General features: G+C 48.4%; 1 protein-coding gene and 1 long non-coding RNA gene across 2 annotated transcripts; both read right to left on the reverse strand.

Moving 5' to 3' along the window:
• Positions 1–135: 135 nt before the first annotated feature.
• On the reverse strand, positions 136–8001 carry LOC105470735 (uncharacterized). Its single transcript, XM_071078900.1, has 5 exons — positions 7954–8001; positions 6780–6931; positions 6224–6548; positions 5996–6088; positions 136–3050 (listed from the first exon to the last, which is right to left on the reverse strand). The coding sequence occupies exons 1-5, from the start codon at positions 7999–8001 to the stop codon at positions 2808–2810; spliced, it is 861 nt and encodes a 286-aa protein (XP_070935001.1). The 3' UTR covers positions 136–2807.
• Positions 8002–14802: 6801 nt separating this feature from the next.
• On the reverse strand, positions 14803–21919 carry LOC139358431 (uncharacterized). The gene is made up of 4 exons (XR_011613256.1): positions 21793–21919; positions 20631–20706; positions 19090–19280; positions 14803–14932 (listed from the first exon to the last, which is right to left on the reverse strand). It is a non-coding gene; the product is annotated as an uncharacterized lncRNA (long non-coding RNA).
• Positions 21920–24343: the final 2424 nt, after the last annotated feature.

The following is a 24343-nucleotide window of genomic DNA, read 5'->3' on the forward strand; positions in this document are numbered from 1 at the left end:
TGCCTGTAATCCGAGCTACTCGGGAGGCTGAGGCAGGAGAATCGCTTGAATCCGGGAGGCGGAGGTTGCGGTAAGCCAAGATCACGCCATTGCACTCTAGCCTGGGCAACAAGAGTGAAACTCAGTCTCAAAAAAAAAAGAGAAAGCTTACTGCCTACTCCCCTCCTCCTCAACTTCAAATTTTACTTCCTCTTCAAGTAAATGGACTTTAATTATAGGCGTGCCAGCACTGATAGCTGCAACAGTAGATCTCAGATCTTGTGTTGGGCAGAACTCACCCATGAGGAAAATATCAGAACGGTGGTTGCCAGTTGCGGGAGAGCACAACTGGGGAGGGGACAAGGGTGCTCACTGGGGTGATGGTACGTGTTTCGTGTGAGTTTCCTAGGGCCACCATGATAAGATACCACAAACCCAAAACAACAGAAATTTATTCTCCCTTGAAACCAGGGCCCTGCTCCCTCTGGAGGTTCTGGGGACGAATCCTTCCTTGCCTCGCCCATGGTGCTTGCCTGCCATTCATCATGTTCCTTGGCTCTAGCTGCATGACCCCAATCTCTGCCTTCATCTTCCAACAGCCTCCTTCCAGTGCCTTCTTCCCTCTGTGTGTGTTCACCTCCAAATCTTCCTCTCCTTTCTCTTATGTAAACACCACTCATTGGATTTACAGTGCACCCTACTCCAGAATGAGCTCGTCTTCAGTTGGGTTACATCTGCAAGCCCCTATTTCCAAATAAGGTCACATTCACAGGTCCCAGGGGTTGGGACTTGAACATATCTTCTTGGGGGACACAATTCAACCCACCGCATGTTTAATATCTTGGAGGGAGTCTGGGCAGTGCAGCTAGATGCATTTGTCAAAAGTAATCAAAAGTGGCTGGGCGCGGTGGCTCACACTTGTAATCCCAGTACTTTGGGAGGCTGAGGCGGGTGGATCACTTGAGGTCAGGAGTTCAAGACCAGCCTGGCCAACATGGTGAAACCCCATCTCTACTAAAAATACAAAAAATTAGCCAGGCGCGGTGGCGGGCGCCTGTAATCCCAACTGCTCAGGAGGCTGAGGCAGAAGAATCACTTGAACCCTGGAGGCAGAGGTTGCAGTGAGCAGAGATCACACCACTGTACTCTAGTCTTGGTGACAGAGCAAAACTCCATCTCAAAAAAAAAGTAATCAAAAGTACACCTAAGAGTTGTGCAATTCATCAAATGTAAGCTTTACAGACAGAGAAACAAGTATTGGACTCTAGTTAATGACATGCACACTGACATCTTGAGGGGTATCTGCAGCTTACCCAATTAAATGTTAAAATGGGTGGGTCGTGGTGACTCTCACCTGTAATCCCAGCACTTTGGGAGGCCAAAGCGGGTGGATCACTTGAGGTCAGGAGTTCAAGACCAGCCTGGCCAACATGGTGAAGCTTTGTCTCTACTAAAAATTAGCTGAACGTGGTAGCGCATGCCTGTAATCCCAGTTACTTGGAGACCGAGGTGGGAGAATCGCTCGAACCCAGGAGATGGATGTTGCAGTGAGCCGAGATCGTGCCACTGCACTCCAGCCTGGGTGACAGAGTGAAACTCCATCTCAAAAAAAGTAGATAAAAAAAATAGACCGGGCGCGGTGGCTCAAGCCTGTAATCCCAGCACTTTGGGAGGCCAAGACGGGCGGATCATGAGGTCAGGAGATCAAGACCATCCTGGCTAACACGGTGAAACCCCGTCTCTACTAAAAATACAAAAAAAAATTAGCCAGGCGAGGTGGCGGGTGCCTGTACTCCCAGCTACTCGGGAGGCTGAGGCAGGAGAATGGCGTGAACCTGGGAGGCGGGGCTTGCAGTGAGCTGAGATCCGGCCACTGCACTCCAGCCTGGGCAACAGAGCCAGACTCCGTCTCAAAAAAAAAAAAAATAAATAAATAAATAAAGATAAAAAATAAAACAGATTAGTGAATAAACAGAGGGAGAGCCCCACCAATGCCACTTTTTTTGAGAATCTATCCTGAAGAGCTCAGCATGAATATAACTCAAGCCTGCTCCTCACCACACTTTCATTTAGGCTTTTTTTAGGTAAGATCTCTGTAGCCTAGGCTCAAGTACATTGGCACCATCACAGCTCACTGCAGCCTCAACCCCGCAGACTCAGATGCCCTTCCCTCTGCCTCCCAAGTAGCTGGGACCACAGGCACATGCCACCATGCCAGGCTAATTTTATTCATTTATTTATTTGGAGACAGGGTCTGTCACTGTCACCCAGGCTAGAGTGCAGTGGCACGATCACAGCTCACTGCAACCTCAACCTCCCCAGGCTCAAGCAGTCCTCACATCTCAGCCTCCCAAGTAGCTGGGACTACAGGCACCTGTAGTGCCACCACACCCAGCTAATTTTTTTGCATTTTGTAGAGACAGGATTTTGCCATGTTGCCCAGGCTGGTCTCAAACTCCTGGGCTCAAGTGATCCACCTACCTCGGCTTCCCAAAGTGCTGGGATTACAGGCCTGAGCAATCGTGCCCAGCCTAGTCATTTAAACATTTTAATGATGAAAACTATGGAAACCAACTCAGTGCTCAGCATTGCCACCCCCACTGGAGCACCTGGGGACTCAGCCTGAGGCTGTGGGAGGCATCGGGTGCGGGAAGCCTCTGAAATGAAGGGAAAGGTTGAACATGGTCGCATTTGCTTTATTACAGGAAGAATTATTCCAGCTTTCATCCAGTTCTCAGGGCCAGGCCGGTGACACCCACAGAGGGGAAGGCCCCCGGTCAGCTGGGTGCTGCGTGCCCACCAGGTACTGACATGCATACTCAGACCCCTCAAGAGGAAAGGGTGACCTCCTTAACCAGGAAGCCGGCGCTGGTCCCAGCCCTGCTGCCCAGAACGTGAGCAGCTGGGCCTCTGTTTCCTGGGCACTTATGCTGTGCCAGGCACTGCCTGAGGGGGTCGTTTTTCTTCATATATTTATTCCCTTCTCTTCTGGTACCTGCCATCCACCTCTTCTCACCCCCACTCAAAGGCAGCCATTCTGTCACTTTGTGTCTTTTTGCTGGAATGTGTCCCTGCAAAACACATGTGGCTACTTTGTGCATGAACACTTGTGTTAAGGGTTTTGTGGCTGTGGCTCCTCCACGGTCCTTTCTGTGAGCAGTCCCCAGTCTCAGCCGCCCAGTCCCTGGGGTAGACACCCAAGTGACCCCCAACTTGCCCCACCACAGATAAGGTCAGCTGCCGCCTCCTTGCACCCTCCAGGGCTGGCGTGAGGATGTCTCTGGGACTTTGGCTTGGGAATGGGTTGCAGGGGATGGGGGGACTAATCTGACTAAGTACCAGGTGCTCTACAGAAAGGCTATCCCCTCTCCACTCACACCAGCTGTGCCCAAGGGTTTTATATCCCGTATCTTCCACCACCACTTGGTACTATTCACCCTTTTTCTTCTTTCTTTTTTTTTTTTTTTTTTTATGGAGACAGAGTCTTGCTCTGTCACCCAGGCTGGAGTGCAGTGGTGCAATCTCAGCTCACTGCAACCTCCACCTCCTGGATTCAAGCAATTCTCCTGCCTCAGCCTCCCAAGTAGCTGGGACTACAAGTACCCACCACTATACCTGGCTAATTTTTGTATTTTTAGTAGAGATGAGGTTTCACCATGTTGGCCAGGCTGGTCTCGAACTCCTGACCTCAGGTGATCTACCTGCCTCAGCCTCCCAAAGTGCTGGGATTTCAGGCGTGCACCACCACACCTGGCACTATTTACCTTTTATGTTATTTCTTTTTTTTAATTTTAAAATACTTTCAGACTTAAAGAAAAGTTACAAATACTTCAAATATTTCCCAAATGTTTTCATTTTACTACATTTGATGTATCATATCCTCCTCGTCTCTTTCTCTCTCTCTCCCCCCCCCCCACACACACACCTGCACACACGTGGTTTTTTGTTTGTTTGCTTTTTGAGACAGGGTCTCTCTGTCACCTTTTTAATTAGCCAGGCGTGGTGTTGCACACCTGTAGCCCCAGCTACTCAGGAGGCTGAGGTGGGAGGATCGCTTGAATCCAGGAGGTCGAGGCTGCAGTGAGCAGGTATCATGCCACTGTACTCCCTCCTGGGTGACAGAGTGAGATGCCATCTCCAAAGAAAAAACAAAACAAAAAGATGTCTGCAGTTGGGCATGGTGGCTCATGCCTGTAATCCCAGCACTTTGGGAGGCCAAGGCGGGTGGATCATGAGGCCAGGAGTTCAAGACCAGCCTGGCCAACATGGTGAAACCCTGACTCTACTAAAAATACAAAAATTAACTGGGTGTGGTGGTGGGCGCCTGTAATCCCAGCTACTCGGGAGGCTGAGACAGGGGAATCACTTGAACCCAGGAGGCAGAGGTTGCAGTGAGCTGAGATCATGCCACTGCACTCCAGCCTGGGCAACACAGCAAGACTCTGTGTCAATAAATAAATAAATAAATAAATAAATAAATAATGTGAACTGTAAATGTGAGTTACATATTTAATTTAAAATTTTCTAGACCAGCCTGTGCAACATAGTGAGACCCCACCTCTATGAAAAAATTTAAAAATTAACTGGACATAGTGGTGCCTGCCTGTAGTCTCAGATAGTTGGGAGGCTGAGGCAGGAGGATTGCTTGAGCCCAGGAGTTCAAGGCTCCAGTGAGCCATGACTGCACTCCAGCCTAGGCAACAGAGCAAGACCTTGTCTCTAAAAATAAATATATATATATTTTTTGAGACAGAGTTTTGCGCTTGATGTCCAGGCTGTACTGCAGTGGCACTATCTCGGCTCACCGCAACCTCGGTCTCCTGGGCTCAAGCGATTCTCCTGTCTCAGCCTCCCAAGTAGCTGGTATTACAGGCATGCGCCACCACACCTGGCTAATTTTGTATTTTTAGTAGAGATGGGGTTTCTCCATGTTGGCCAGGCTGGTCTCAAACTCCCAACCTCAGGTAATCCATCCACCTCAGCCTCCCAAAGTGCTGGGATTACAGGTGTGAGCCACCGTGCCCGGCTTCTTTTTTTTTTTTTTTTTTTTTAATTTTTGAGACAGAGTCTCACTCTGTCACCCAGGCTGGAGTGCAGTGGCACGATCTCAGCTCACTGCAACCTCCGCCTCCCAGGTTCAAGCTATTCTCCTGACTCAGTCTCCTGAGTAGCTGGAATTACAGGCGCCCGCCATCACGCTCGGCTAATCTTTTTTTGTATTTTTAATAGAGACAGTGTTTCACCATGTTGGCCAGGCTGGTCTCAAACTCATGACCCCAGGTGTTCCACCTGCCTCGGCCTCCCAAAGTGCTCGGATTACAAACGTGAGCCACTGCGCCCAGCCAAGGGTTGTAGTTCTTACAGTCATTCTTTATCAGGCATATAAGCATGAGACTCCCCTCTTCATGGTCTTTCTCTATTTGTGAAGGTTTTCATTCTGACAACTGTCACAGATTTTTTTTATTGTGGTAAAATATTTAACAGAATATTTATCATTTTCACCATTAAGTGTAAAATTCAGTGGCATTAAATACATTCACACCAGGCACAGTGGCTCACACCCTCACACCTGTAATCCCAGCACTTTGGGAGGCCAAGGCGGGAGAATTACTTGAGCCCAAGTGTTCAAGACCAGCCTGGGCAACATAGCGATACCCCCATCTCTACCAAAAAAAAATACAAGAAAAATCAGCCAGGCGTGGTGGCATGCACCTGTAGTCCCAACTACTCAGGAGACTGAGGTGGGAGAATCACTTGAGCACGGGAGGTCGAAGCTGCAGCGAGCTAGGATTGCACCACTGCAGTCCAGCCTGGGCAACAGAGTAAGACCTTGTCACAGAAAAAGAAAAGAAAAGAAAAGAAAATTCACAATGCTGTATACTTGTCATCACTCTCTGTATCCAAAACTTTTCTATCATCCCCGACACAAACTCTGTCCTCATTCAACAATTACCCCCTCTCTCCAGGTAACCTCTATTCTATTTTCCGTCTCTCAGAATCTGCCCATCCCAGGTACCTCATACAACATTGTCCTTGTGTGTCTGACTTCTTTCACTGAGCAGTGTTTTCCAGGTCCATCGGTGTTGTGGTCTGTGTTGGAATTTTCTTCCTGGGACAAAACAAGGCCTGTCTGGACTCCAGGGCTGCCCCCGATCCCCCACACCCACCTGCCTCTCCCCTCCGCAGGCCTCGGCGCTTCTGTCTGTAGGTAGGGGAGGCCTGGGCGGCCTGCTGGGCTGGTCACCTGCCACCTTGCCGTCAGCGCCTTCCCTCGCGTTAAGTTCAGCCGGAAAACCGAAACCTCTGAACGCTGCAACAGGGACTCTCCCACAGGGAACGGGTTACAGAGACGATGGTGGAGGCAGAGGCCGTACCGGATGGGGAGGACGCTCCGAGAAAGAAATCGCAGCTGCAAAGAGCCACTGCCACCTGTAAGCTGGAGGGGCTGGTAGGGTTGCTGTAGCCCGGGGCCTGCGTCACTCCGCAAAGCCGGAGGCACAGGGGCCTGTCCCGGGGCGCTCTCCGACTGGGGCCTCCCGTTGGCCAATAGGAACTCACCGGACGGGAGCCTGGGAAAGGCGCCGCAGGGTCAGCTCCGGGGCAGACAGAACAGAGCTGCAGAGGGCGGGGCTTGGATCGGAAAGCAAAGAACGCCTGCCCCCGCCCGACAGACCCTCCCTCCCTGGTCGGCTCCTACCAGGCAGCCCCCACTGTGGCTCCAGCCCTGGCTTCTCGGACCCAGCTTCCTTCTGTCCCGCTGGCCTAGGGCGGAGCGCCTCCAGCTGTGGCCAGTGCCTCACCTGGCCTTTCTGCATCTCGGCTCATCCGTCCTCTGTGTAAGCAACGCCTGTATCCCATCCCTTCTGTCCGAAATGTCTCGGTGGTCTCCCTCTTCCAGACTGGCCCCCAGTGAGACGCCAGTGGTGCTGTCGTTTACAGAGTGGCCACAGTGCTACCATGAGACGTTAGTGGATGGCTGAGTCATGAACCAGAAAGGAGGGCAGAAAGAGGTGAGATGGGGCCCCAAGGCAGGGCCACTCCGTGGTAAGTGCAGGATCTCAAGGCAGACCCTGAGCTTAACAGAGACGTTGAGTGGTCACAATCAGGCCTCCAGCTCAGCCAATGGTCGGGCTCCATGTGGCACTGGGCCACAGAAATCAGCCTCCACTGAGGGTCTCCTGTGTGCCCAGCCGTATTTCCACATCAACCCCATCTCAGTTTGCAGGGCTCGCCGTAACACAGGACTACAGACTGTGTGGTTTAAACAACAGAGATTGTTGTCAAGGTGTGAGTGGGGCTGGTTTCTCCCGCAGCCTCTCCCAAGGCTTGTAGATGGCTGCCTTCTTGCTCTGGGCTTACATGGCCCTCCCTCTGTTTGTGTCTGTGTCCAAATTTCCTCTTCCTATGAAGACAACGATTATATTGGATTAGGGTCCACCCTAATGACCTCATTTTTACTTAATTACCTCTTTCCCCCCCCCACCCCCACCCCCGGAAGAGGGAGTTTCACTTTGTGGGCCAGGCTGGGGTGCAGTGGTGCGATCTCGGCTCACTGCGACCCCTGCCTCCTGGTTTCCAGCAATTCTCCTGCCCCAGCCTCCTGGGTAGCTAGGATTATAGATGTGCACCACCACGCCCGGCTACTTTTTGTATTTTTCATAGAGATAGGGTTTCACCATGTTGGCCAGGCTGGTCTCAAACTCCTGACCTCAAGTAATCTGCCCTCCTCGACTTCCCAAAGTGCTGGGATTACAGGTGTGAACCATTGTGCCTAGCCACTTAATTACCCCTTTAAAGGCCTTATTTCCAAATACAGTAACATTCGGAGGTACTGGGGGTTAGAATCTCAACATAATGATTTGGAGGGGTCATCATTCAGCCCATGGCACCCCCCAGTTTCACAAAGTGGGCATTATCGGCCCTGTTTTCCAAATGAGGAAACTGAGGCCCAGACGGTGGCTCGCTCAAGGCCACCCAGAACTGGGTCTCCTCAGGTCCAGGGCTCCCCACTCCCCACACCATGAGCAGGGCTGCTGCTCCACCTGCCAGCCCAGGGAATCTTCTGTCACTCTCTGTGACTGCCGCAGACCCTGGGAAATGGATTTCAATCGCTCCCTTCCTTTCGCTCTGCTGTGTGTAATAAGATGATGACCCACCATTTATTGGCTCTTTCCTACATGTGAGGCTCTTCTGCTAGCATTTCTTATGCATTCCATATGCACACAGGATACGGCTCCTCTGGCTCTGCTCAAGCCTCCTCAGAGACACCCTCCCCATGCACCCCACTTGCAACAATGCCTCCACCCACACCAACACGCCTCCTGCTTTATTTTCCTTTGTAGTGTCATTAATACCTGAAATTAGGCTGGGTACGGTGGCTCATGCCTGTTATCCCAGCACTTTGGGAGGCCGAGGTGGGTGAATTACTTGAGGACAGGAGTTCGAGACCAGTCTGGGCAACATGGCAAAATCCCACCTCTACTTATACAAAAATTAGCCAACGTGGTGGTGTGTACCTGGAGTCCCAGTTACTTGGCAGGCTGAGGCATGAGAATCGCTGGAACCCAGGAGGTGGAGGCTGCAGTGACCAAGATGGCACCACTGCACTCCAACCTGGGTGACAGAGTGAGACTGTGTCTCAAAAATAAATAAATAAATAAAAATAATACCTGAAATTATGTCATATGCATGCTTATTGGTTTGTTGTGTTCTCTGCACTAGACTGTAAGCTCCAGGAGGGCAGGACCCAGGCCTCATCCCCTGCTGTATCCCTGGCACCTAGATGAGACTGTCAATCACTGACATCTTAGGTGCTCAATGTTGTTTCAATAAATTATTAAATAAAGTAATCCTTTCACCCAGCCCTCACCAATAATCTGTAACACGGGCCTTAGGATCCTTATTTTATTTTATCTTTTTGAGATGGAGTCTTGCTCTGTCACCCAGGCTGGAGTGCAGTGGCATGATCTCAGCTCACTGCAACCTCTGCCTCCCAGGTTCAAGCGATTCTCCTGCCTCAGCCTCCCGAGTAGCTAGGATTACAGGCACACGCCACCACACCCAGCTAATTTTTGTATTCTTAGTAGAGACAGAGTTTCACCATGTTGGCCAGGCTGGTCTCGAACTCTTGACCTTGTGATCTGCCCGCCTTAGTCTCCCAAAGTTCTGGAATTACAGGCATGAGCCACCGCACCTGGCCTAGGATCCTTGTTTTACAGAAGAAGAAAGTGAGGCTCAGAGAAAGTCCCAAATCCACCCAGGCTCACCCAGCTAGTAAATAGTGAAGCCAGAATTGGAACCCAGGTCTATGCTTGCAACCTCCACACTCAGGCCACCTCCTTGCCTTGACCTTCCTTCCAAATCTCTCCCTGCTCTCTGCCTCCCCAAACCACCCTCACACAATTACCCCGAACCTCTCTTATTCTAGAAATTCCCAATACGTAGCCAAGCTGGGCTGTAGTATCCCTTTGTGCCAGCAGGTGTCACCAGAGAATCCTGAAAGCCATAGTCCGCGGTCTTGCACTCCAGAGCACAGATAAACTCTCATTTACTTAATCACTTTTAAGGATATTTCCACAAAGGAAGGTGCGGCTGCATCCTGGCACCTGTGTTCATGTGCTGTGCGGTGAGAATTTCCCTGGGAATGGATTCCTAGAAATGCAATTGCAAAAGAGCAAAAAAAAATCTTTAAATTGCATAGATTTAAAGATTTGCTAAGCCTGGTTTACAACTGAGAAATGTGAGACCCAGAGAGGGGACATGGGTGACTCATGGGCACACAGCTAGTTAGTGGAAAGGCCAGATTTAGAACTAGTAGCACTAGCTCCTCTGGGCCAGGCGCGGTGGCTCACACCTGTAATCCCAGCACTTTGGAAGGCCAAGATGGGCAAATCACTTGAGCCTAAGAGTTCAAGACCAGCCTGGTAGAGTGAGACCTTGTCTCTAAAAAGGTACAGAAAAAAAGTCAGCCAGGCACGGTGGTACACACCTGTAATCCTAGCACTTTTGGAGACCAAGGTGGGCAGATCACTTGAGTCCTAGAGTTTGAGATCAGCCTGGGCAACATAGACCATGTCTCTATAAAAAGTACATATATATATGTAATATATATGTATGTATTTATTTTATTTTAATAAAATAAATTTAATAAAATTAAATTTAATAAAATAAATTTTATTTTAATAAAATAAATACATATTTATATATTTTATTTATATATGTATTTATATATTATGCATATTTTTATATATAATATATATTATATATGATATATATATAACTGGAACTACAGATATGTGCCACCACACCTGGAGATATATGGTGGAGATATATAAATATATATAGAGAGAGATATATTATATAGATCTCTCTCCAGGTGTGGTGGCATACATCTGTAGTTCCAGTTACTCAGGAGGCTGAGGTGGGAGGACTGCTAGAGCCCAAGAGGTCAAGGCTGCAGTGAGCCGTGATCACACCACTGCACTCCAGCCTGGGCAACAGAGTGAGACCCTATATCAAAAAGAACTAGCCTCCAGCCATGAATATTTCTACTGCACTTGGACGTTGCTCCCACCTAGGCTAAGGCAGAGTCTTTGTGCATGAATCTGTATGGGAGCCTGGATCTGACTGCTTCTTTGGTTATTCAAGCATCCATTTATTCATTAGGCAAACTGCAATGGTGGGATACAGGCTCCATGCTCTAAGAAAGGTTCAAATAACAACTGCCTCCTAGTCAAAAAAATAGTTTGTTTTCCTCTCTCGTATTAATCTGAATGAAAGTGATCCAGAGCTGCATAGTTGCTTTACGGTGTCAGGAGCCCAGTCTTTTGCCATCTTGTGCTTTTTTTCTTGTTGAAGACAACTGGCAGTTTCCATCTCATGGTCCAAAATGGCTGCCCAAGGCTGGACACGGTGGCGCATGCCTATAATCCCAGCACTTTGGGAGGCCAAGGTGGGCGGACCTCTTGAGCTCAAGAGTTCGAGACCAGCCTGGGCAATATGGTGAAACCTCATCTCTACAAAAAGAATTAACCAAGCGTGGTGGTAGGTGCCTGTCGTCCCAGCTACTTGGGAGGCTGGGTGGATCGCTTGAACCTAGGAGGCGGAGGTTGCAGTGAACTGACATCTTATGTTATAATATTATATAATATTTATATTATATATTAGATAATATATTTATAATTTTATATATTATATTATATATTTATAACATATTATATTATTATAATTATAAATATAATTATAATTATATTATAATTTTTATTATAATATGTATCTCTCTCCAGGTGTGGTGGCACACATCTGTAGTTCCAGTTACTCAGGAGGCTGAGGTGGGAGGACTGCTAGAGCCCAGGAGGTCAAGGCTGTAGTGAGCTGTGATCACACCACTGCACTCCAGCCTGGGTGACAGAGTGAGACCCTATCTCAGAAAAAAAAACCTATGTTGACTTCTAGTCAGATTTAGAACTAGTAGCACTAGCTCCTCTGGGCCAGGCACGGTGGCTCACACCTGTAATCCCAGCACTTTGGAAGGCCAAGATGGGCAAATCACTTGAGCCTAAGAGTTCAAGACCAGCCTGGTAGAGTGAGATCTTGTCTCTAAAAAGGTACAGAAAAAAAGTCAGCCAGGCACGGTGGTACACACCTGTAATCCTAGCACTTCTAGTCAACATAGTACTGGTAGTTCTAGCCAGTCAACATAATACTGATAGTTCTAGTTAGAGCAATTAGGAGTGAAAAAGAAATCAAAGCCATCCAAACTGAAAAGAAGAAGTAAAATAATCTCTGCTCTCCAATGATACAATCTTATATGTAGAAACCCTAAAAATTTCACAAACTAAGAAAAAACTGTTAGAATTAATAAATAAATTCAGCAAAGTAGCAAGATACAAAGTCAGCACACAAAAATCAGTTACTTTTCTCTACACTGACAGTGAGTGATCTGAAACAAAAATTATAAAAACAATTTCATTTACAATAGCATCAAAAAGAAGAAAATCCTTAGGTATTAATCCAAACAGTGAAAAACTTTTACAATGAAAACTACAAAACAGGCCAGGCTTGGTAGCTCCTGCCTGTAATCCCAGCACTTTGGGAGGCCAAGGTGGGTGGATCACCTGAGATCGGGAGTTCAAGACCAGCCTGGCCAACAAGATGAAACCCCACCTCTGCTAAAAATACAAAAAATTAGCCAGGCGTGGTGGCACTCACCTGTAGTCCCAGCTACTCGGGAGGCTGAGGCAGGAGATTCACTTGAACCTGGGAGGCGGAGGTTACAGTGAACCAAAATCATGCCACTGCACTCCAGCCTGGGTGACAGAACAAAACTCCATCTCCAAAATAATAATAATAATAATAAGTGTTGGTGTAGAGAAATTGGAACCCTTGTGCACTGTTGGAATATAAAATGGAACAGCCAGGCCGGACATGGTGGCTCATGCTTGTAATCCCAAGACTTTGGGAGGCCGAGGCAGGTGGATCACTTGAGGTCAGGAGTTCAAGACCAGCCTGGCCAACATGGTGAAACCTGTCTCTACTAAAATGCAAAAATTAGCTGGGCATGGTGGCACACACCTGTAATCCCAGCTACTCGGGTAGCTGAGTCAGGAGAATGGCTTGAACCTGGGAGGCAGAGGTTGCAGTAAGCCGAGATCACACTACTGCACTCCAGCCTGGGCAACAAAAGGGAAACTCTGTCTCAAAAAAACAAACAAATAAATAAATAAAATTTAAAAATGGAACATCCAGAGTGGAAAACAATATGGCGGTTCTTCAACAAATTAAACACAGAAATTACCATATGATCCAGCAGTTCCACTTCTGAGTATATACGCAAAAGAACTGAAAGCAAGATCTTGAAGAAATATTTGTACACCCATATTCATTAGCAACAGTATTTACGATAGCTAAAAAGTGGACACAACCTGAGTGTCCATCATCATTGATCGCAAATGAACAAACAAGCAAAATGTGGTCCTTCAGCCTTAAAAAGGAAGTTCTGACTCAAGCTATAATGTGAATGAAAGAGAGAGAGAGAGAGAAGAAGAAAAGAGAAGAGAAGAGGAGAAGAGAAGAGAGAAGAGAAGAGAAAGGAAGAGAAGGGAAGAGAAGGGAAGAGAAAGGAAGAGAAGAAGAAAGGTCGGCTGCTTTTAAAATGAGCTGACCCTGAGCCAGGCTTCTAGGAGACAGAGGTGACTCAGCAGAGGCCCCACCCTCAATTCACATGGGGAGACATTCCGGGGCAGCCTCCTGCTGACGTGTCTCAGCACATAATCACAAAGAGCCAATCACGCATGAGTCAGAAGCAGTTGTATCCCTAAGTCATAAAGCAGCAGCTAGGCCCAAGATTCCTGGCATCCTTCCAATCCCACCTCCCCCGCCCTAGTTACCCAGGAGCAAAAGAAGCAGAGGGAAGCCACAGGGCACAGTGTGACTACGTGCTTGATCTGTCTCTTCCTAATGGGCATACAGGTCGGTTCCAGTTTCCAGCGATCCTAAACACACTTGGCTGGACCTCCCGGTGCCTACAGAGGTGAGATTTTTGCAACATAGGTGGGGGGAAATGGAACTGCTAGGACGAATTGTACATTCATGGGAGCACTATTGCAACAGAAAAAGGCATGCCTCTTCAGTTTACTTACAGGTCAGGATTTCTAACCTTGGCCCCACTGACATCCTGGACTGGGTCATTCTTTGTTGTTGGGCTGTAGGGGGACCGTCCTCTGTAGGATGTTTAGCAGCATCTGTGGCTTCTACCCGCTAGATGCCAGTAAATCACCACCCCCAGTTGTGATAACCAAAAATTTCTCCAGACATTGCCAAATGTCCCCTGGGAGTCAAAATCACCCCAGACTGAGAACCATTGCTGTAACTGTACAGAGCCTATGAGGAGGATTTCTAAGCACAGATTCTTTAAACAGATTTTATGTGTTACTGACTTTCTTCTCTTTGGGCAGAAGGACATTTTACCTCTTTAGAAGGGGTGCAATGACATTGATAGTCACTAGTTTAAGAATACGAGATGTCCCTTGCAAGCAGACTCAGAGGAAAAAAAAAAAGGGTCTCAGGTCCTAATTGGGATAAATAACAAGATTTGAATCTGAACAATAGAAATTAAATTATAGGCCAGGCACAGTGGCTCATGCCTCTAATCCCACCACTTTGGGAGGCCGAGGCAGGCAGATCACGAGGTCAGGAGACCGAGACCATCCTGGCCAACATGGTGAAACCCCATCTCTACTAAAAAAAGTTACAAAAATTAGCTGGGTGTGGTGGTGTGTGCCTGTAGTCCCAGCCACTCGGGAGGCTGAGGCAGGAGAATCGCTTGAACCTGGGAGGCGGAAGTAGCGGTGAGCCAAGATCGCGCCATTGCACTCCAGCCTGGGCAACAAGAGCCAAACTCCCTCTCAAAAAAAAAAAAAAAGAAAGAAAGAAAGAAAAGAAAAGAAATTAAATTATAATGTTGCACCAATGTGACATTTTCTGATCTTAAAAACTATACAGAGTTCCTGTAAGAGAATGTCTTTGTTCTTAAGAAATACACACGGAAGAATTTAGGCTAAAAAGGCATTATGATGTCTGTAACTGACTCCCAAATGGTTCCGAAAAATAGTACACACAGAGAGATAGAAGGATAAATCACGTGTAGCAAAATGTTGATAATTAGGGTGTTGAGAGTTTATTGTACTGTTCTTGCAACTTTTCTGTAAATTTGAAAAAAGATTGATTATTTTTTAAAGGCATTTTTTAGAAACTCACCTATGTTTTGTTCTAGTTTTTACAGCATAGTTTTAATCTGTCATTCCCACCTGCTCCCAGGAAAAGGAAAAACATCATTGTATGATTGTGCTCAGGATCTAGGCACAATCAGGGCACAGTCCCAAGAGGCTTCCAGAAATGGGTTCTCAGTGTAAGTGTGGCAGGCAGGAATATCTCTTGAGTATTTGTAAAATGCCTGGAAAGAAATTCCACCAAACATTAACAGTGGGTGGTCATAGTCCTGTTGTCTATTGTCTCCGCTCTGTAACCACCCTCTCCCTGCACCTGCCCTTCCCCGGTTTTGTTCAAAGGTCCACCCCTTCCCCAGGCAGCCCACATGCCTCAGGGAAGTGACCCCATTCCCTGCCCCACCTTGGAGGGCCGGATAAGTCAAAGGGTAATCTTATCCCTCTGCTAGTGAGTACAAATGAGGTCTGGGGTCCAACAAGGAGCAAGGAGCAGTTTCCTGGAAGCCCTGGGCTGATGTTTGACTTGCTCTGAGATAGAATAAATGGGAGAAAGAGACTTTATGGGACATCTGGGCCTAGGGCTCCTGGATGCTGTGCTGAAAACACCACATACAGAAGCTAGTCTAACCTTCTGGATGACAAGAGCCCAGATGCAGCACTGAGATGCCGCAGCCAACAACCAGCTATCTGAATCCCATCTGAATCCCATGTCACCAAGAGTGAGGCCACCTTGGCCTGGCCAGCACAGCTGAAAGCCAGAAGCAGCCACATGCACAAGCCCAGGTGAAACCCACAGAGGAACCACCAGCCAACACACAGAATTGCAAGCAGTAACAACTCGATGTTCTTAAGCAACTCAGATTTTTTTTTTTTTTTTTTTGAGACGGAGTCTTGCTCTGTAGCCCGGGCTGGAGTGCAGTGGCCGGATCTCAGCTCACTGCAAGCTCCGCCTCCCGGTTTGCCATTCTCCTGCCTCAGCTTCCGGAGTAGCTGGGACTACAGGCGCCCGCCACCTCGCCCGGCTAGTTTTTTGTATTTTTAGTAGAGACGGGGTTTCACGGTGTTAGCCAGGATGGTCTCGATCTCCTGACCTCGTGATCCGCCCGTCTCGGCCTCCCAAAGTGCTGGGATTACAGGCTTGAGCCACCGCGCCCGGCCAGCAACTCAGATTAAGACAACAATTTTAAAATGAATCAGGCCTGGCCAGGTGCGGTGCTCATGCCTGTAATCCCAGCACTTTGGGAGGCCGAGGCTGGCAGATCACCTGAGGTTGGGAGTTCGAGACCAGCCTGACCAACATGGAGAAACCCCGTCTCTACTGAAAATACAAAATTAGCCAGGCATGGTGGTGCATGCCTGTAATCCCAGCTACTTGGGAGGCTGAGGTAAGGTTATAACATGGCCTGGCATGCAGTAAGTGCTCAATAAATGTTCACCATTATTGTTGATCATGCATTTCTGATCTCGTCCCCTATGCCATTCACTATGAGGGCTCGTGATGACAGACAAGAAACAAGTAATTTACTAGGGAAATAATTGGGTAACTCTCAGGAACACCAGGATGGCTAGAGAGCCTAGGAAAGCAGTTTGGACAGTGGAGGCCAAAAAGAAGGACTCGTGCCTGCCATGTGTGCGGCAGAAGCTTCCGAGTATCAACTATTAATAATATCATTTTCCTTTCTTATTATTAATAGAACCCCAGCTTTTTAGATGGTCTCCATAGAGGACAACTACATTCTCTAGCCTCCTGTACAGCAGAGAGTGCCATGTGACTAAGACCAAGTTCTAACCAGTAGGATCAAAGCAGGGAAATGTTGCCTTCTTTGCCCCTTCCTGCTGGCTGGAATATGACATAATGGCTGGAGCATGAGTGACCTTCTTGGGCCCTGAGGTGGAAGCCACCTGTTGGTTGACTGACCAGATGGAGGAGTGACCAGATAGAAGGGGACCTGGCAATTGTGGATTCTGCCACACTACCTCTGGTCCCCTCTATCTACGTGAAAGGAAAAGAAATGTCTGCCGTGTTTGTGCGTGTGTGTCTGCGTAGTGTGTGTGTGTCTGCCAAGTTTGTGTGTGTGTCTGTGTAGTGTGTGTGTGTCTGCCATGTTTGTGTGTGTGTGTCTGTGTAGTGTGTGTGTGTGTGTCTGCCATGTTTAAGCCACTATAACTTTGGGATATCTGTGGCTTATCAGATCTAATCCAAACAAATGCACCTCTATGTCACCCTCACAGATAAGAAGATTGATGCAAGGGAACTGCAGTTGTGGCCATAACACAAAGATAGCTCCAACCACCACCAACACGGATTGAGCTCGGCCCCGCCCTTCCTGGCCTCCTGACCTTTTATTGCCCACTAATTCCTCTAGATTCCTAATGACTCCCATTCCCTGCATGCACATCAGGTACAGTCACACCTCCTGGCCTTTACTCTTGCCATACCCACTGTCCAACTTCCCTACCTTATCTTTTGTTTTGTTTTGTTTTGTTTTGTTTTGTTTTTTGAGACGGAGTCTTGCTCTGTCGCCCAGGCTAGAGATTAGTAGCGTGATCTCGGTTCACTGCAACCTCTGCCTTCCGGGTTCAAGCCATTCTCCTGCCACAGCCTCCCCAGTAGTTGAGATTACAGGCACAGGCACGTGCCACCACACCCAGCTAATTTTTGTGTTTTTAGTAGAGATGGGGTTTCCCCATGTTATCCAGGCTGGTCTCAAACTCCTAGCCTCAAGTAATCCACCTGCCTCGGTCTCCCAAAGTGCTGGGATTACAGGTGTGAGCCACCACGCCTGGCCCCTTACCTTACCTTTCCTCTCTGGTAAAAACATTGAACAAGTTGGCCGGGTGCGGTGGCTGACGCCTGTAATCCCAGCACTTTGGGAGGCCAAGACAGGCGGATCACAAGGTCAGGAGATTGAGACCATCCTGGCTAAAACAGTGAAACCCCGTCTCTACCAAAAATACAAAAAAAGTAGCTGGGCATGGTGGCGGGCACCTATAGTCCCAGCTACTCGGGAGGCTGAGGCAGGAGAATGGCATGAACCCCAGAGGCGGAGGTTGCAGTGAGTCAAGATCGCGCCACTGCATTCCAGCCTGGGCGACAGAGTGAGATTCTGTCTCAAAAAAGCAAAAAAAAAAAAAAAAAAATTGGACAAGTTAACTTCTCTGAGCCTCCGTTTCCTCTTCTGGAAAATGGGGCCAAATAGCAAGTTGTATGCAAAGTGCCTGACACAGAGTAACAGCCACCTTCAAACACAGTTCCCCACACCTTTCTCCCTGATCCTTCCCTGATCTCAGGCCCCACACTCTGCAAGCAAGAAAAAATATAGCAAAATAAAAACGAGAATCCAGGCCGGGTGCGGTGGCTCATGCCTGTAATCCCAGCACTTTGGGAGGCTGAGGTGGGCGGATCACCTGAGGTCAGGAGTTCAAGACCAGCCTGAACAACATGGAGAAACCCCGTCTCTACCAAAAAATACAAAATTAGCTGGGCGTGGTGGTGCATGCCTGTAATCCCAGGTAGTCGGGAGGCTGAGGCAGGAGAAGCGCTTGAACCCAGGAGGCAGAGGTTGTTGTGAGCCAAGATCGCGCCATTACACTCCAGCCTGAGCAAAAAGAGTGAAACTCCGTCTCAAAAAAAAAAAAAAAAAAAAAAAAAAAAAACCCAGAATCCATTGGATTCATATAGCAGTGAAGTTCAAAGGAGAGTTTCAGTTCAGGTAAGGTTTGTTCTAGTGGCTCAGTGCTAACCGTAATAGCTAAAGTTTATTGAAGGCGGGTGTAGTGGCTCACACCTGTAATCCTAGCACTTTGGGAGGCCAAGGCAGGTGGATCACTTGGGGTCAGGAGTTTGAGACCAGCCTGGCCAACATGACAAAACCCCATCTCTACTAAAAATACAAAAATTAGCCCGATGTGGTGATGGGCAGTTCTAATCCCAGCTACTTGGGAGGCTGAGGTAGGAGAATCACTTGTACCCCGGAGGCGGAGGTTGCAGTGAGCCAAGATCGAGCCATTGCACTCCAACCCGGGTGACAGAGCGAGACTCTGTCTCAAAAAAATAAAATAAAATTTATTGAGGGTTTACAATATGTCAGGCACTTCTAACAACTATGTATGTATTAACTTGTTTATCTTCATAACAACCTTATGAAGCAGGCATTCTGCTAGGATCCCCATTTTTCCAGGAGGAAACTGACATCCTAACAGTAAATAATTTGTCCATGGTCACACAGCACACAAGTGATGGAGCTGAGACTTAACCTAAGTCTGTCTGACTGGAAAGGTAGGGCTGCTTTCAGGTGAAACTTGATCCAGCCACTTAACAGTCTCAGCAAGGACTTGGTTTCTCTTGGTCTCTCCTTTTTGCTTCCTCTAATGTTGGACTCACTCTGAGGATGATGCCTTCATGTCTGCCAGCAGATTCTGATGAGACTTGCTTCCTTATTCACATCCCAATTCCATACCAGCATCCTGAAGTCCACTGTGATAGACCATCTTAAGTCACATGCTCATCTCTGAATCAATCACTGCATCCCAGGGGACTGGACGATGTTGCTTGGCTTGTGCTAAATTCAGGGGCTGAGAACAGGGGCAGCAAGAGAGATTCCTCCAAAAATTCAGGGCTTTTTTTTTGTTTTAATTTTTTGAGATGTTTTGAGCCCACAATTCCTGTGGGCTCAAAGCCCACTTCTTAGCAGCCCACATATTCAATCAAATCATTAAAATACATCTGTGATAGAGGATTTTTAGGGCAGTGAAACTTCTCTGTCTGGTAACTACAATGGTGGATCCACGTCATTACACATTTGCCCAGGCCCACAGAATGTACACCAAGAGTGAACTCCAACGCAAACTATTGACTTTGGGTGATAATGGAGTGTCAATGTAGCTTTATCAATTAACAAATGTGGCCGGGCGCGGTGGCTCAAGCCTGTAATCCCAGCACTTTGGGAGGCCGAGGCGGGCGGATCACGAGGTCAGGAGATGGAGACCATCCTGGCTAACACAATGAAACCCCGTCTCCACTAAAAATACAAAAAAATTAGCCGGGCGTGGTGGCGGCGCCTGTAGTCCCAGCTACTCGGGAGGCTGAGGCAGGAGAATGGCGGGAACCCGGGAGGCGGAGCTTGCAGTGAGCCGAGATCGCGCCACTGCACTCCAGCCTGGGCGACAGAGCGAGACTCCGCCTCAAAAAAAAACCAAAAAACAAAAAACAAATGTACTACTCAGAGGCCAGGGGCAGTGGCTCACGCCTGTAATCCCAGCACTTTGGGAGGCTGAAGTGGGAGGTTTGCTTGAGCCCAGGAGTTCAAGACCAACCTGGGCAACATAATGAGACCCCATCTGTACAAAAAATAAATTAGCCAGGCATGGTGGTGTGTACCTGTAATCTGAGCTACTTGGGAGGCTGAGGTAGGAGGATTGTTTGAGCGTAAGAGGTTGAGGTTACAGTGAGCCGTAACGGTGCCACTGCATTCCAGCCAGGGAGACAAATAGAGAGACCCTGTCACAAATAAAAAAGTTTTTAAAAAAAAATCAAGTCTGGACTAGGCGCAGTGGCTCACGCCTGTAATCCCAGCACTTTGGGAGGCCAAGACGGTTGGATCACCTGAGGTCAGGAGTTCGAGACTAGCCTGACCAATATGGTGAAAACTCATCTCTACTAAAAATACAAAAAATTAACTGGTGTGGTGGCGCACATTTGTAATCCCAGCTACTTGAGAGGCTGAGGCAGGATAACTGCTTGAACCCAAGAGAAGGAGGTTGTAGTGAGCCAAGATCACACCACTGCACTCCAACCAGGGCAACAGAGTAAGACTCCACTCAAAAAAAGAAAAAAAAATACAAAAAATTAACTGAGCGTGGTGGCCCATGCCTGTAATTTGCCTGTAATCCCAGCTACTTGGGTGGCTGAGGTGGGAGAATCACCTGAGCCCGAGAGTTCAAGGCTGCAGTGAGCCATGATCACACCACTGCACTCCAGCCTGGACGAAAGAATGAGACCCTATTAAAAAAAAAAAAAGTGTATGTCAAAGAACATGATCTAGAAAGTTAAAAGACAACCAACAGAATGACAGAAAATATGTCATAAATCCTATATCTGATAAGGGATTAATAGCCATAATATATCAATAACTCTTACAGTTCAAGAAAAATACCAATAACTGAATTTGAAAAAAGGCAGAAGATTTGATTTTTTTGTTTGTTTGTTTTTGATATGGAGTTTCGCTCTTGCTGCCCAGGCTGGAGTGCAATGGCGTGGTCTCGGCTCACTTGGATCACTTGCCTCCCACGATCAAATGATTCTCCTGCCTCAGCCTCCCAAGTAGCTGGGATTACAGGCATGAGCCACCGCATCTGGCCAAGGCAAAGGATTTTAATAGATATTTCTCCAAAAAAGATATACGTGGCTGGGCATGGTGGTGCATGCCTGTAATCCCAGCACTTTGGGAGGCCGAGGCAGGTGTATCACCTGAGGTCAGGAGTTCACAACAGCTTGACTAACATGGTGAAACTCCGTCTCTACAAAAAAATTAGCCGGGCCTGATGGTGCATGCCTGTAATCTGAGCTACCAAAAAAAAAAGGGGCAATTCTGACATGTGCTACAACATGGATGAACCTTGAAAACATTATGCTAAGTGAAAGAAGCCTGACACAAAAGGCTTCATATAATTATATAATCCTATTACATTGAAATGTCCAGTAGAAGCAAGTCCTTAGAAGTAGAAAGTAGATTAATGGTTACCAGGAGCTGGGGAAAGAGAGAAGTGAGGGAGTAACTGCTAATGGATATGGGGTTTCTTTTGGGTGTACTGAAAATGTTCTGGAACTAGATAGTCGTGATGATTACACAACTGTGTGAATATACTAAAAACCATGGAATTTACTTTAATAGGGTTCACTTTATACTTTAAAAGGTATGAAATTTATATCTCTTGGCCGGGCACGGTGGCTCATGCCTGTAATCCCAGCACTTTGGGAGGCCAAGGTGGGCAGATCACAAGGTCAGGAGTTCGAGACCAGCCTGGCCAACATGGTGAAACCCCATCACTACTAAAAATACCACAATTAGGCAGGCATTGCGGGCACCTGTAATTTCAGCTACTCAGGAGGCTGAGGCAGGAGAATTGCTTGAAACCAGAAGGCAAAGGTTGCAGTGAGCCGAGATCACGCCACTGCACTTCAACCTGGGTGATAGAGCTTGAGACTCCGTCTCAAAAAAAAAAAAAGAAAGAAAAAGTAAGTCAGATCATGTCATCATGTCATTCCTCTACTCAAAACCCCATAGGGAAGGGACTTCCCAGTTCATTTTAAGTAACCGGCTCCCCCATGCCCTTTAGGTCTTGGATCCAATGTCATCTTCTTTTTTTTTTTTTTTTTTTTTGAGACGGAGTCTCGCTATGTCGCCCAGGGTGGAGTGCAGTGGCCGGATCTCAGCTCACTGCAAGCTCCGCCTCCCGGGTTTTTACGCCATTCTCCTGCCTCAGCCTCCCGAGTAGCCGGGACTACAGGCGCCCACCACCTCGCCCGGCTAGTTTTTTGTATTTTTTAGTAGAGACGGGGTTTCACCGTGTTAGCCAGGATGGTCTCGAACTCCTGACCTCGTGATCCGCCCGTCTCGGCCTCCCAAAGTGCTGGGATTACAGGCTTGAGCCACCGCGCCCGGCCCAATGTCATCTTCTTAAACAGGACTTCCCTAACCTTCACCCCCACCTCCCAAGAAAGCAGGGATTCTGCCATGTTCCCTGCTGTTTCCCTGGGTCGGGTTGGTGCTTAATAAATGTGTTCAGTGAAAGAATGAAGGAATGAGTTATCTCAGGCAGTCTGTCCATCAACCATCGGGTGCTGGCCACTGTGAGGGTCTCTGGACACCAGCAGTAACCAGCCACCCTACCCTGTTTGGAGGCTGTGGGATGCGAGTAGAGAGCTTTAGAAGGTGTTTACCTGAAATCTGACAACCAGCCCCCACCAAAGCCACCAAACCCCCCCTCCAGCCTTAAGCTCCTGGGTTAAAAAATCCAACTGTTGGATTAACTGTGCTGTTAATACATGATGCAAAACCAGCCAGCTTCACCAGAATTCACCAGGACTTGGGTTGCAACCCATCCCTGCCACTGAAAGGTGGCTTTTCCTTCCTGGGAGGAGGTGTGGGAAAGAAACGGAGGGAGCATAGGCCTGGTGGGGGACAGTGGCTCTCTATGGCAGGAACACTCAGGAAACAGCCCTGGGGTGACTGGTAGTGCAGGAATCCAGGACTTAAACCCTCAGAGAACCCGGATTCTGGAAGGGACTCTTACCTCCCCTCTCTGCTCCCCTCAGCACCTCTCAGGACCTTCCACAGCCTCTAGGGAGGCTCCTATGTGATCTCACTGTATGGATTTTTTTTTTTTTTTTTTTGAGACCGAGTCTCACTCTTGTCACCCAGGTTGGAATGCAATGGCACCATCTCGGCTCACTGCAACCTCCACCTCCCAGGTTCAAGTGATTCTCCTGCCTCAGCCTCCCAAGTAGCTGGGATAAGTAACCTGGCTAATTTTTGTATTTTTAGTAGAGACAAGGTTTCACCATGTTGGCCAGGCTGGTCTCAAACTCCTGGCCTCAGGTGATCCACCGGTCTTGGCCTCCCAAAGTGCTGGGATTACAGGCGTGAGCCACCGCGTCCAGCCTGTATGGAATTTCTATGAGGAATTATTGCATACTTTGTTGTCAGTTAGACCTGGGGTAAATCCCTGCTGCTGTCATTTATCTGCTGAAGTACTAAACGCATCTGGCTGAGCCTTAATTCATTCATCAGGCATTTATTGAGCTTCTACCATGTGCCAGCCCCAATCTTGGCACGGGGGCTCTGCTGTGACCAAAGCTGTTCTCTGCCCTCAGGAGCTTGCTCTCTGATAGGAGAGACAGGGACTGCAAGCTCAATCCCCACCACAAGCGCTGTGAAGACAAAACAGGGTGATGTCACAGTGACTGGAGGAGGGGGCACCTTTGAGCAGGGTGGTGGTGGTGGGGCTCTCTGAGGAGGCAATACCATTGGTGTTTAAGAGTCAAATAAATGTTGCTTGTCTAGCTCTTGGTCCAGCGCCTGACAGATATTAAGCGCTCAGCAAATCTCATAGTGACCCTAGCTGTCATTTTCATTAGCTGACTGTCCTCTCCATCGGGAGAACCTGAGCTGGGGAAGATGCGGGACAGGCTCGAGGTTTCTCCTCTTTGGGCGCACAGCACAGAGCTGGCACACAGCTGATGAACGCACGGTCCCCGAAACCTCTGCACACAGTAGGGCTTGATAAACCAGCCCACCGTCCATCGGCCTCGCCAGGGAGCATTGTACAAAGCACCCGCCAAACGCTCCCTGGCCTCCGCCCCGGCCCGGCGCCCTGCCTTCGCGTCCCTTGCACACGGTGGGCGCTTAACGCTGCGGGCTCAAGAAATGCCCATTTCTGGGCCCAGCCTCGGCCCACTGCAAGGGCCAGTGAACCGAAGCCTAGGTGGGCGGCGACGCGCCGCGAGCTCCAGGTGGCCTGGAGCCGGGAACCCAGCCGCGGCTGAGCGGGTCAGGCGGGAACGCGCCTCCGCCCCACGCTTCCGCGCCCAGCTGCGTCCAGCTGCGGCCCAGCCTCTGGCTCGCGGCGGTTGGCTG

This window comes from Macaca nemestrina, chromosome 15 (assembly GCF_043159975.1).
Source record: "Macaca nemestrina isolate mMacNem1 chromosome 15, mMacNem.hap1, whole genome shotgun sequence".
NCBI lineage: Eukaryota > Metazoa > Chordata > Mammalia > Primates > Cercopithecidae > Macaca > Macaca nemestrina.

Coding starts and splice junctions, on each gene's coding strand:
- LOC105470735 (XM_071078900.1), bottom strand. CDS start 8,001: ATGGTGTGGGGAGTGGGGAGCCCTGGACCTGAGGAGACCCAGTTCTGG. Junction 6,549..6,779: donor CCGAGATGCAGAAAGGCCAG/GTGAGGCACTGG, acceptor CGCCTTTCCCAG/GCTCCCGTCCGGTGAGTTCC. Junction 6,089..6,223: donor CGCTGACGGCAAGGTGGCAG/GTGACCAGCCCA, acceptor GTTTTGTCCCAG/GAAGAAAATTCCAACACAGA.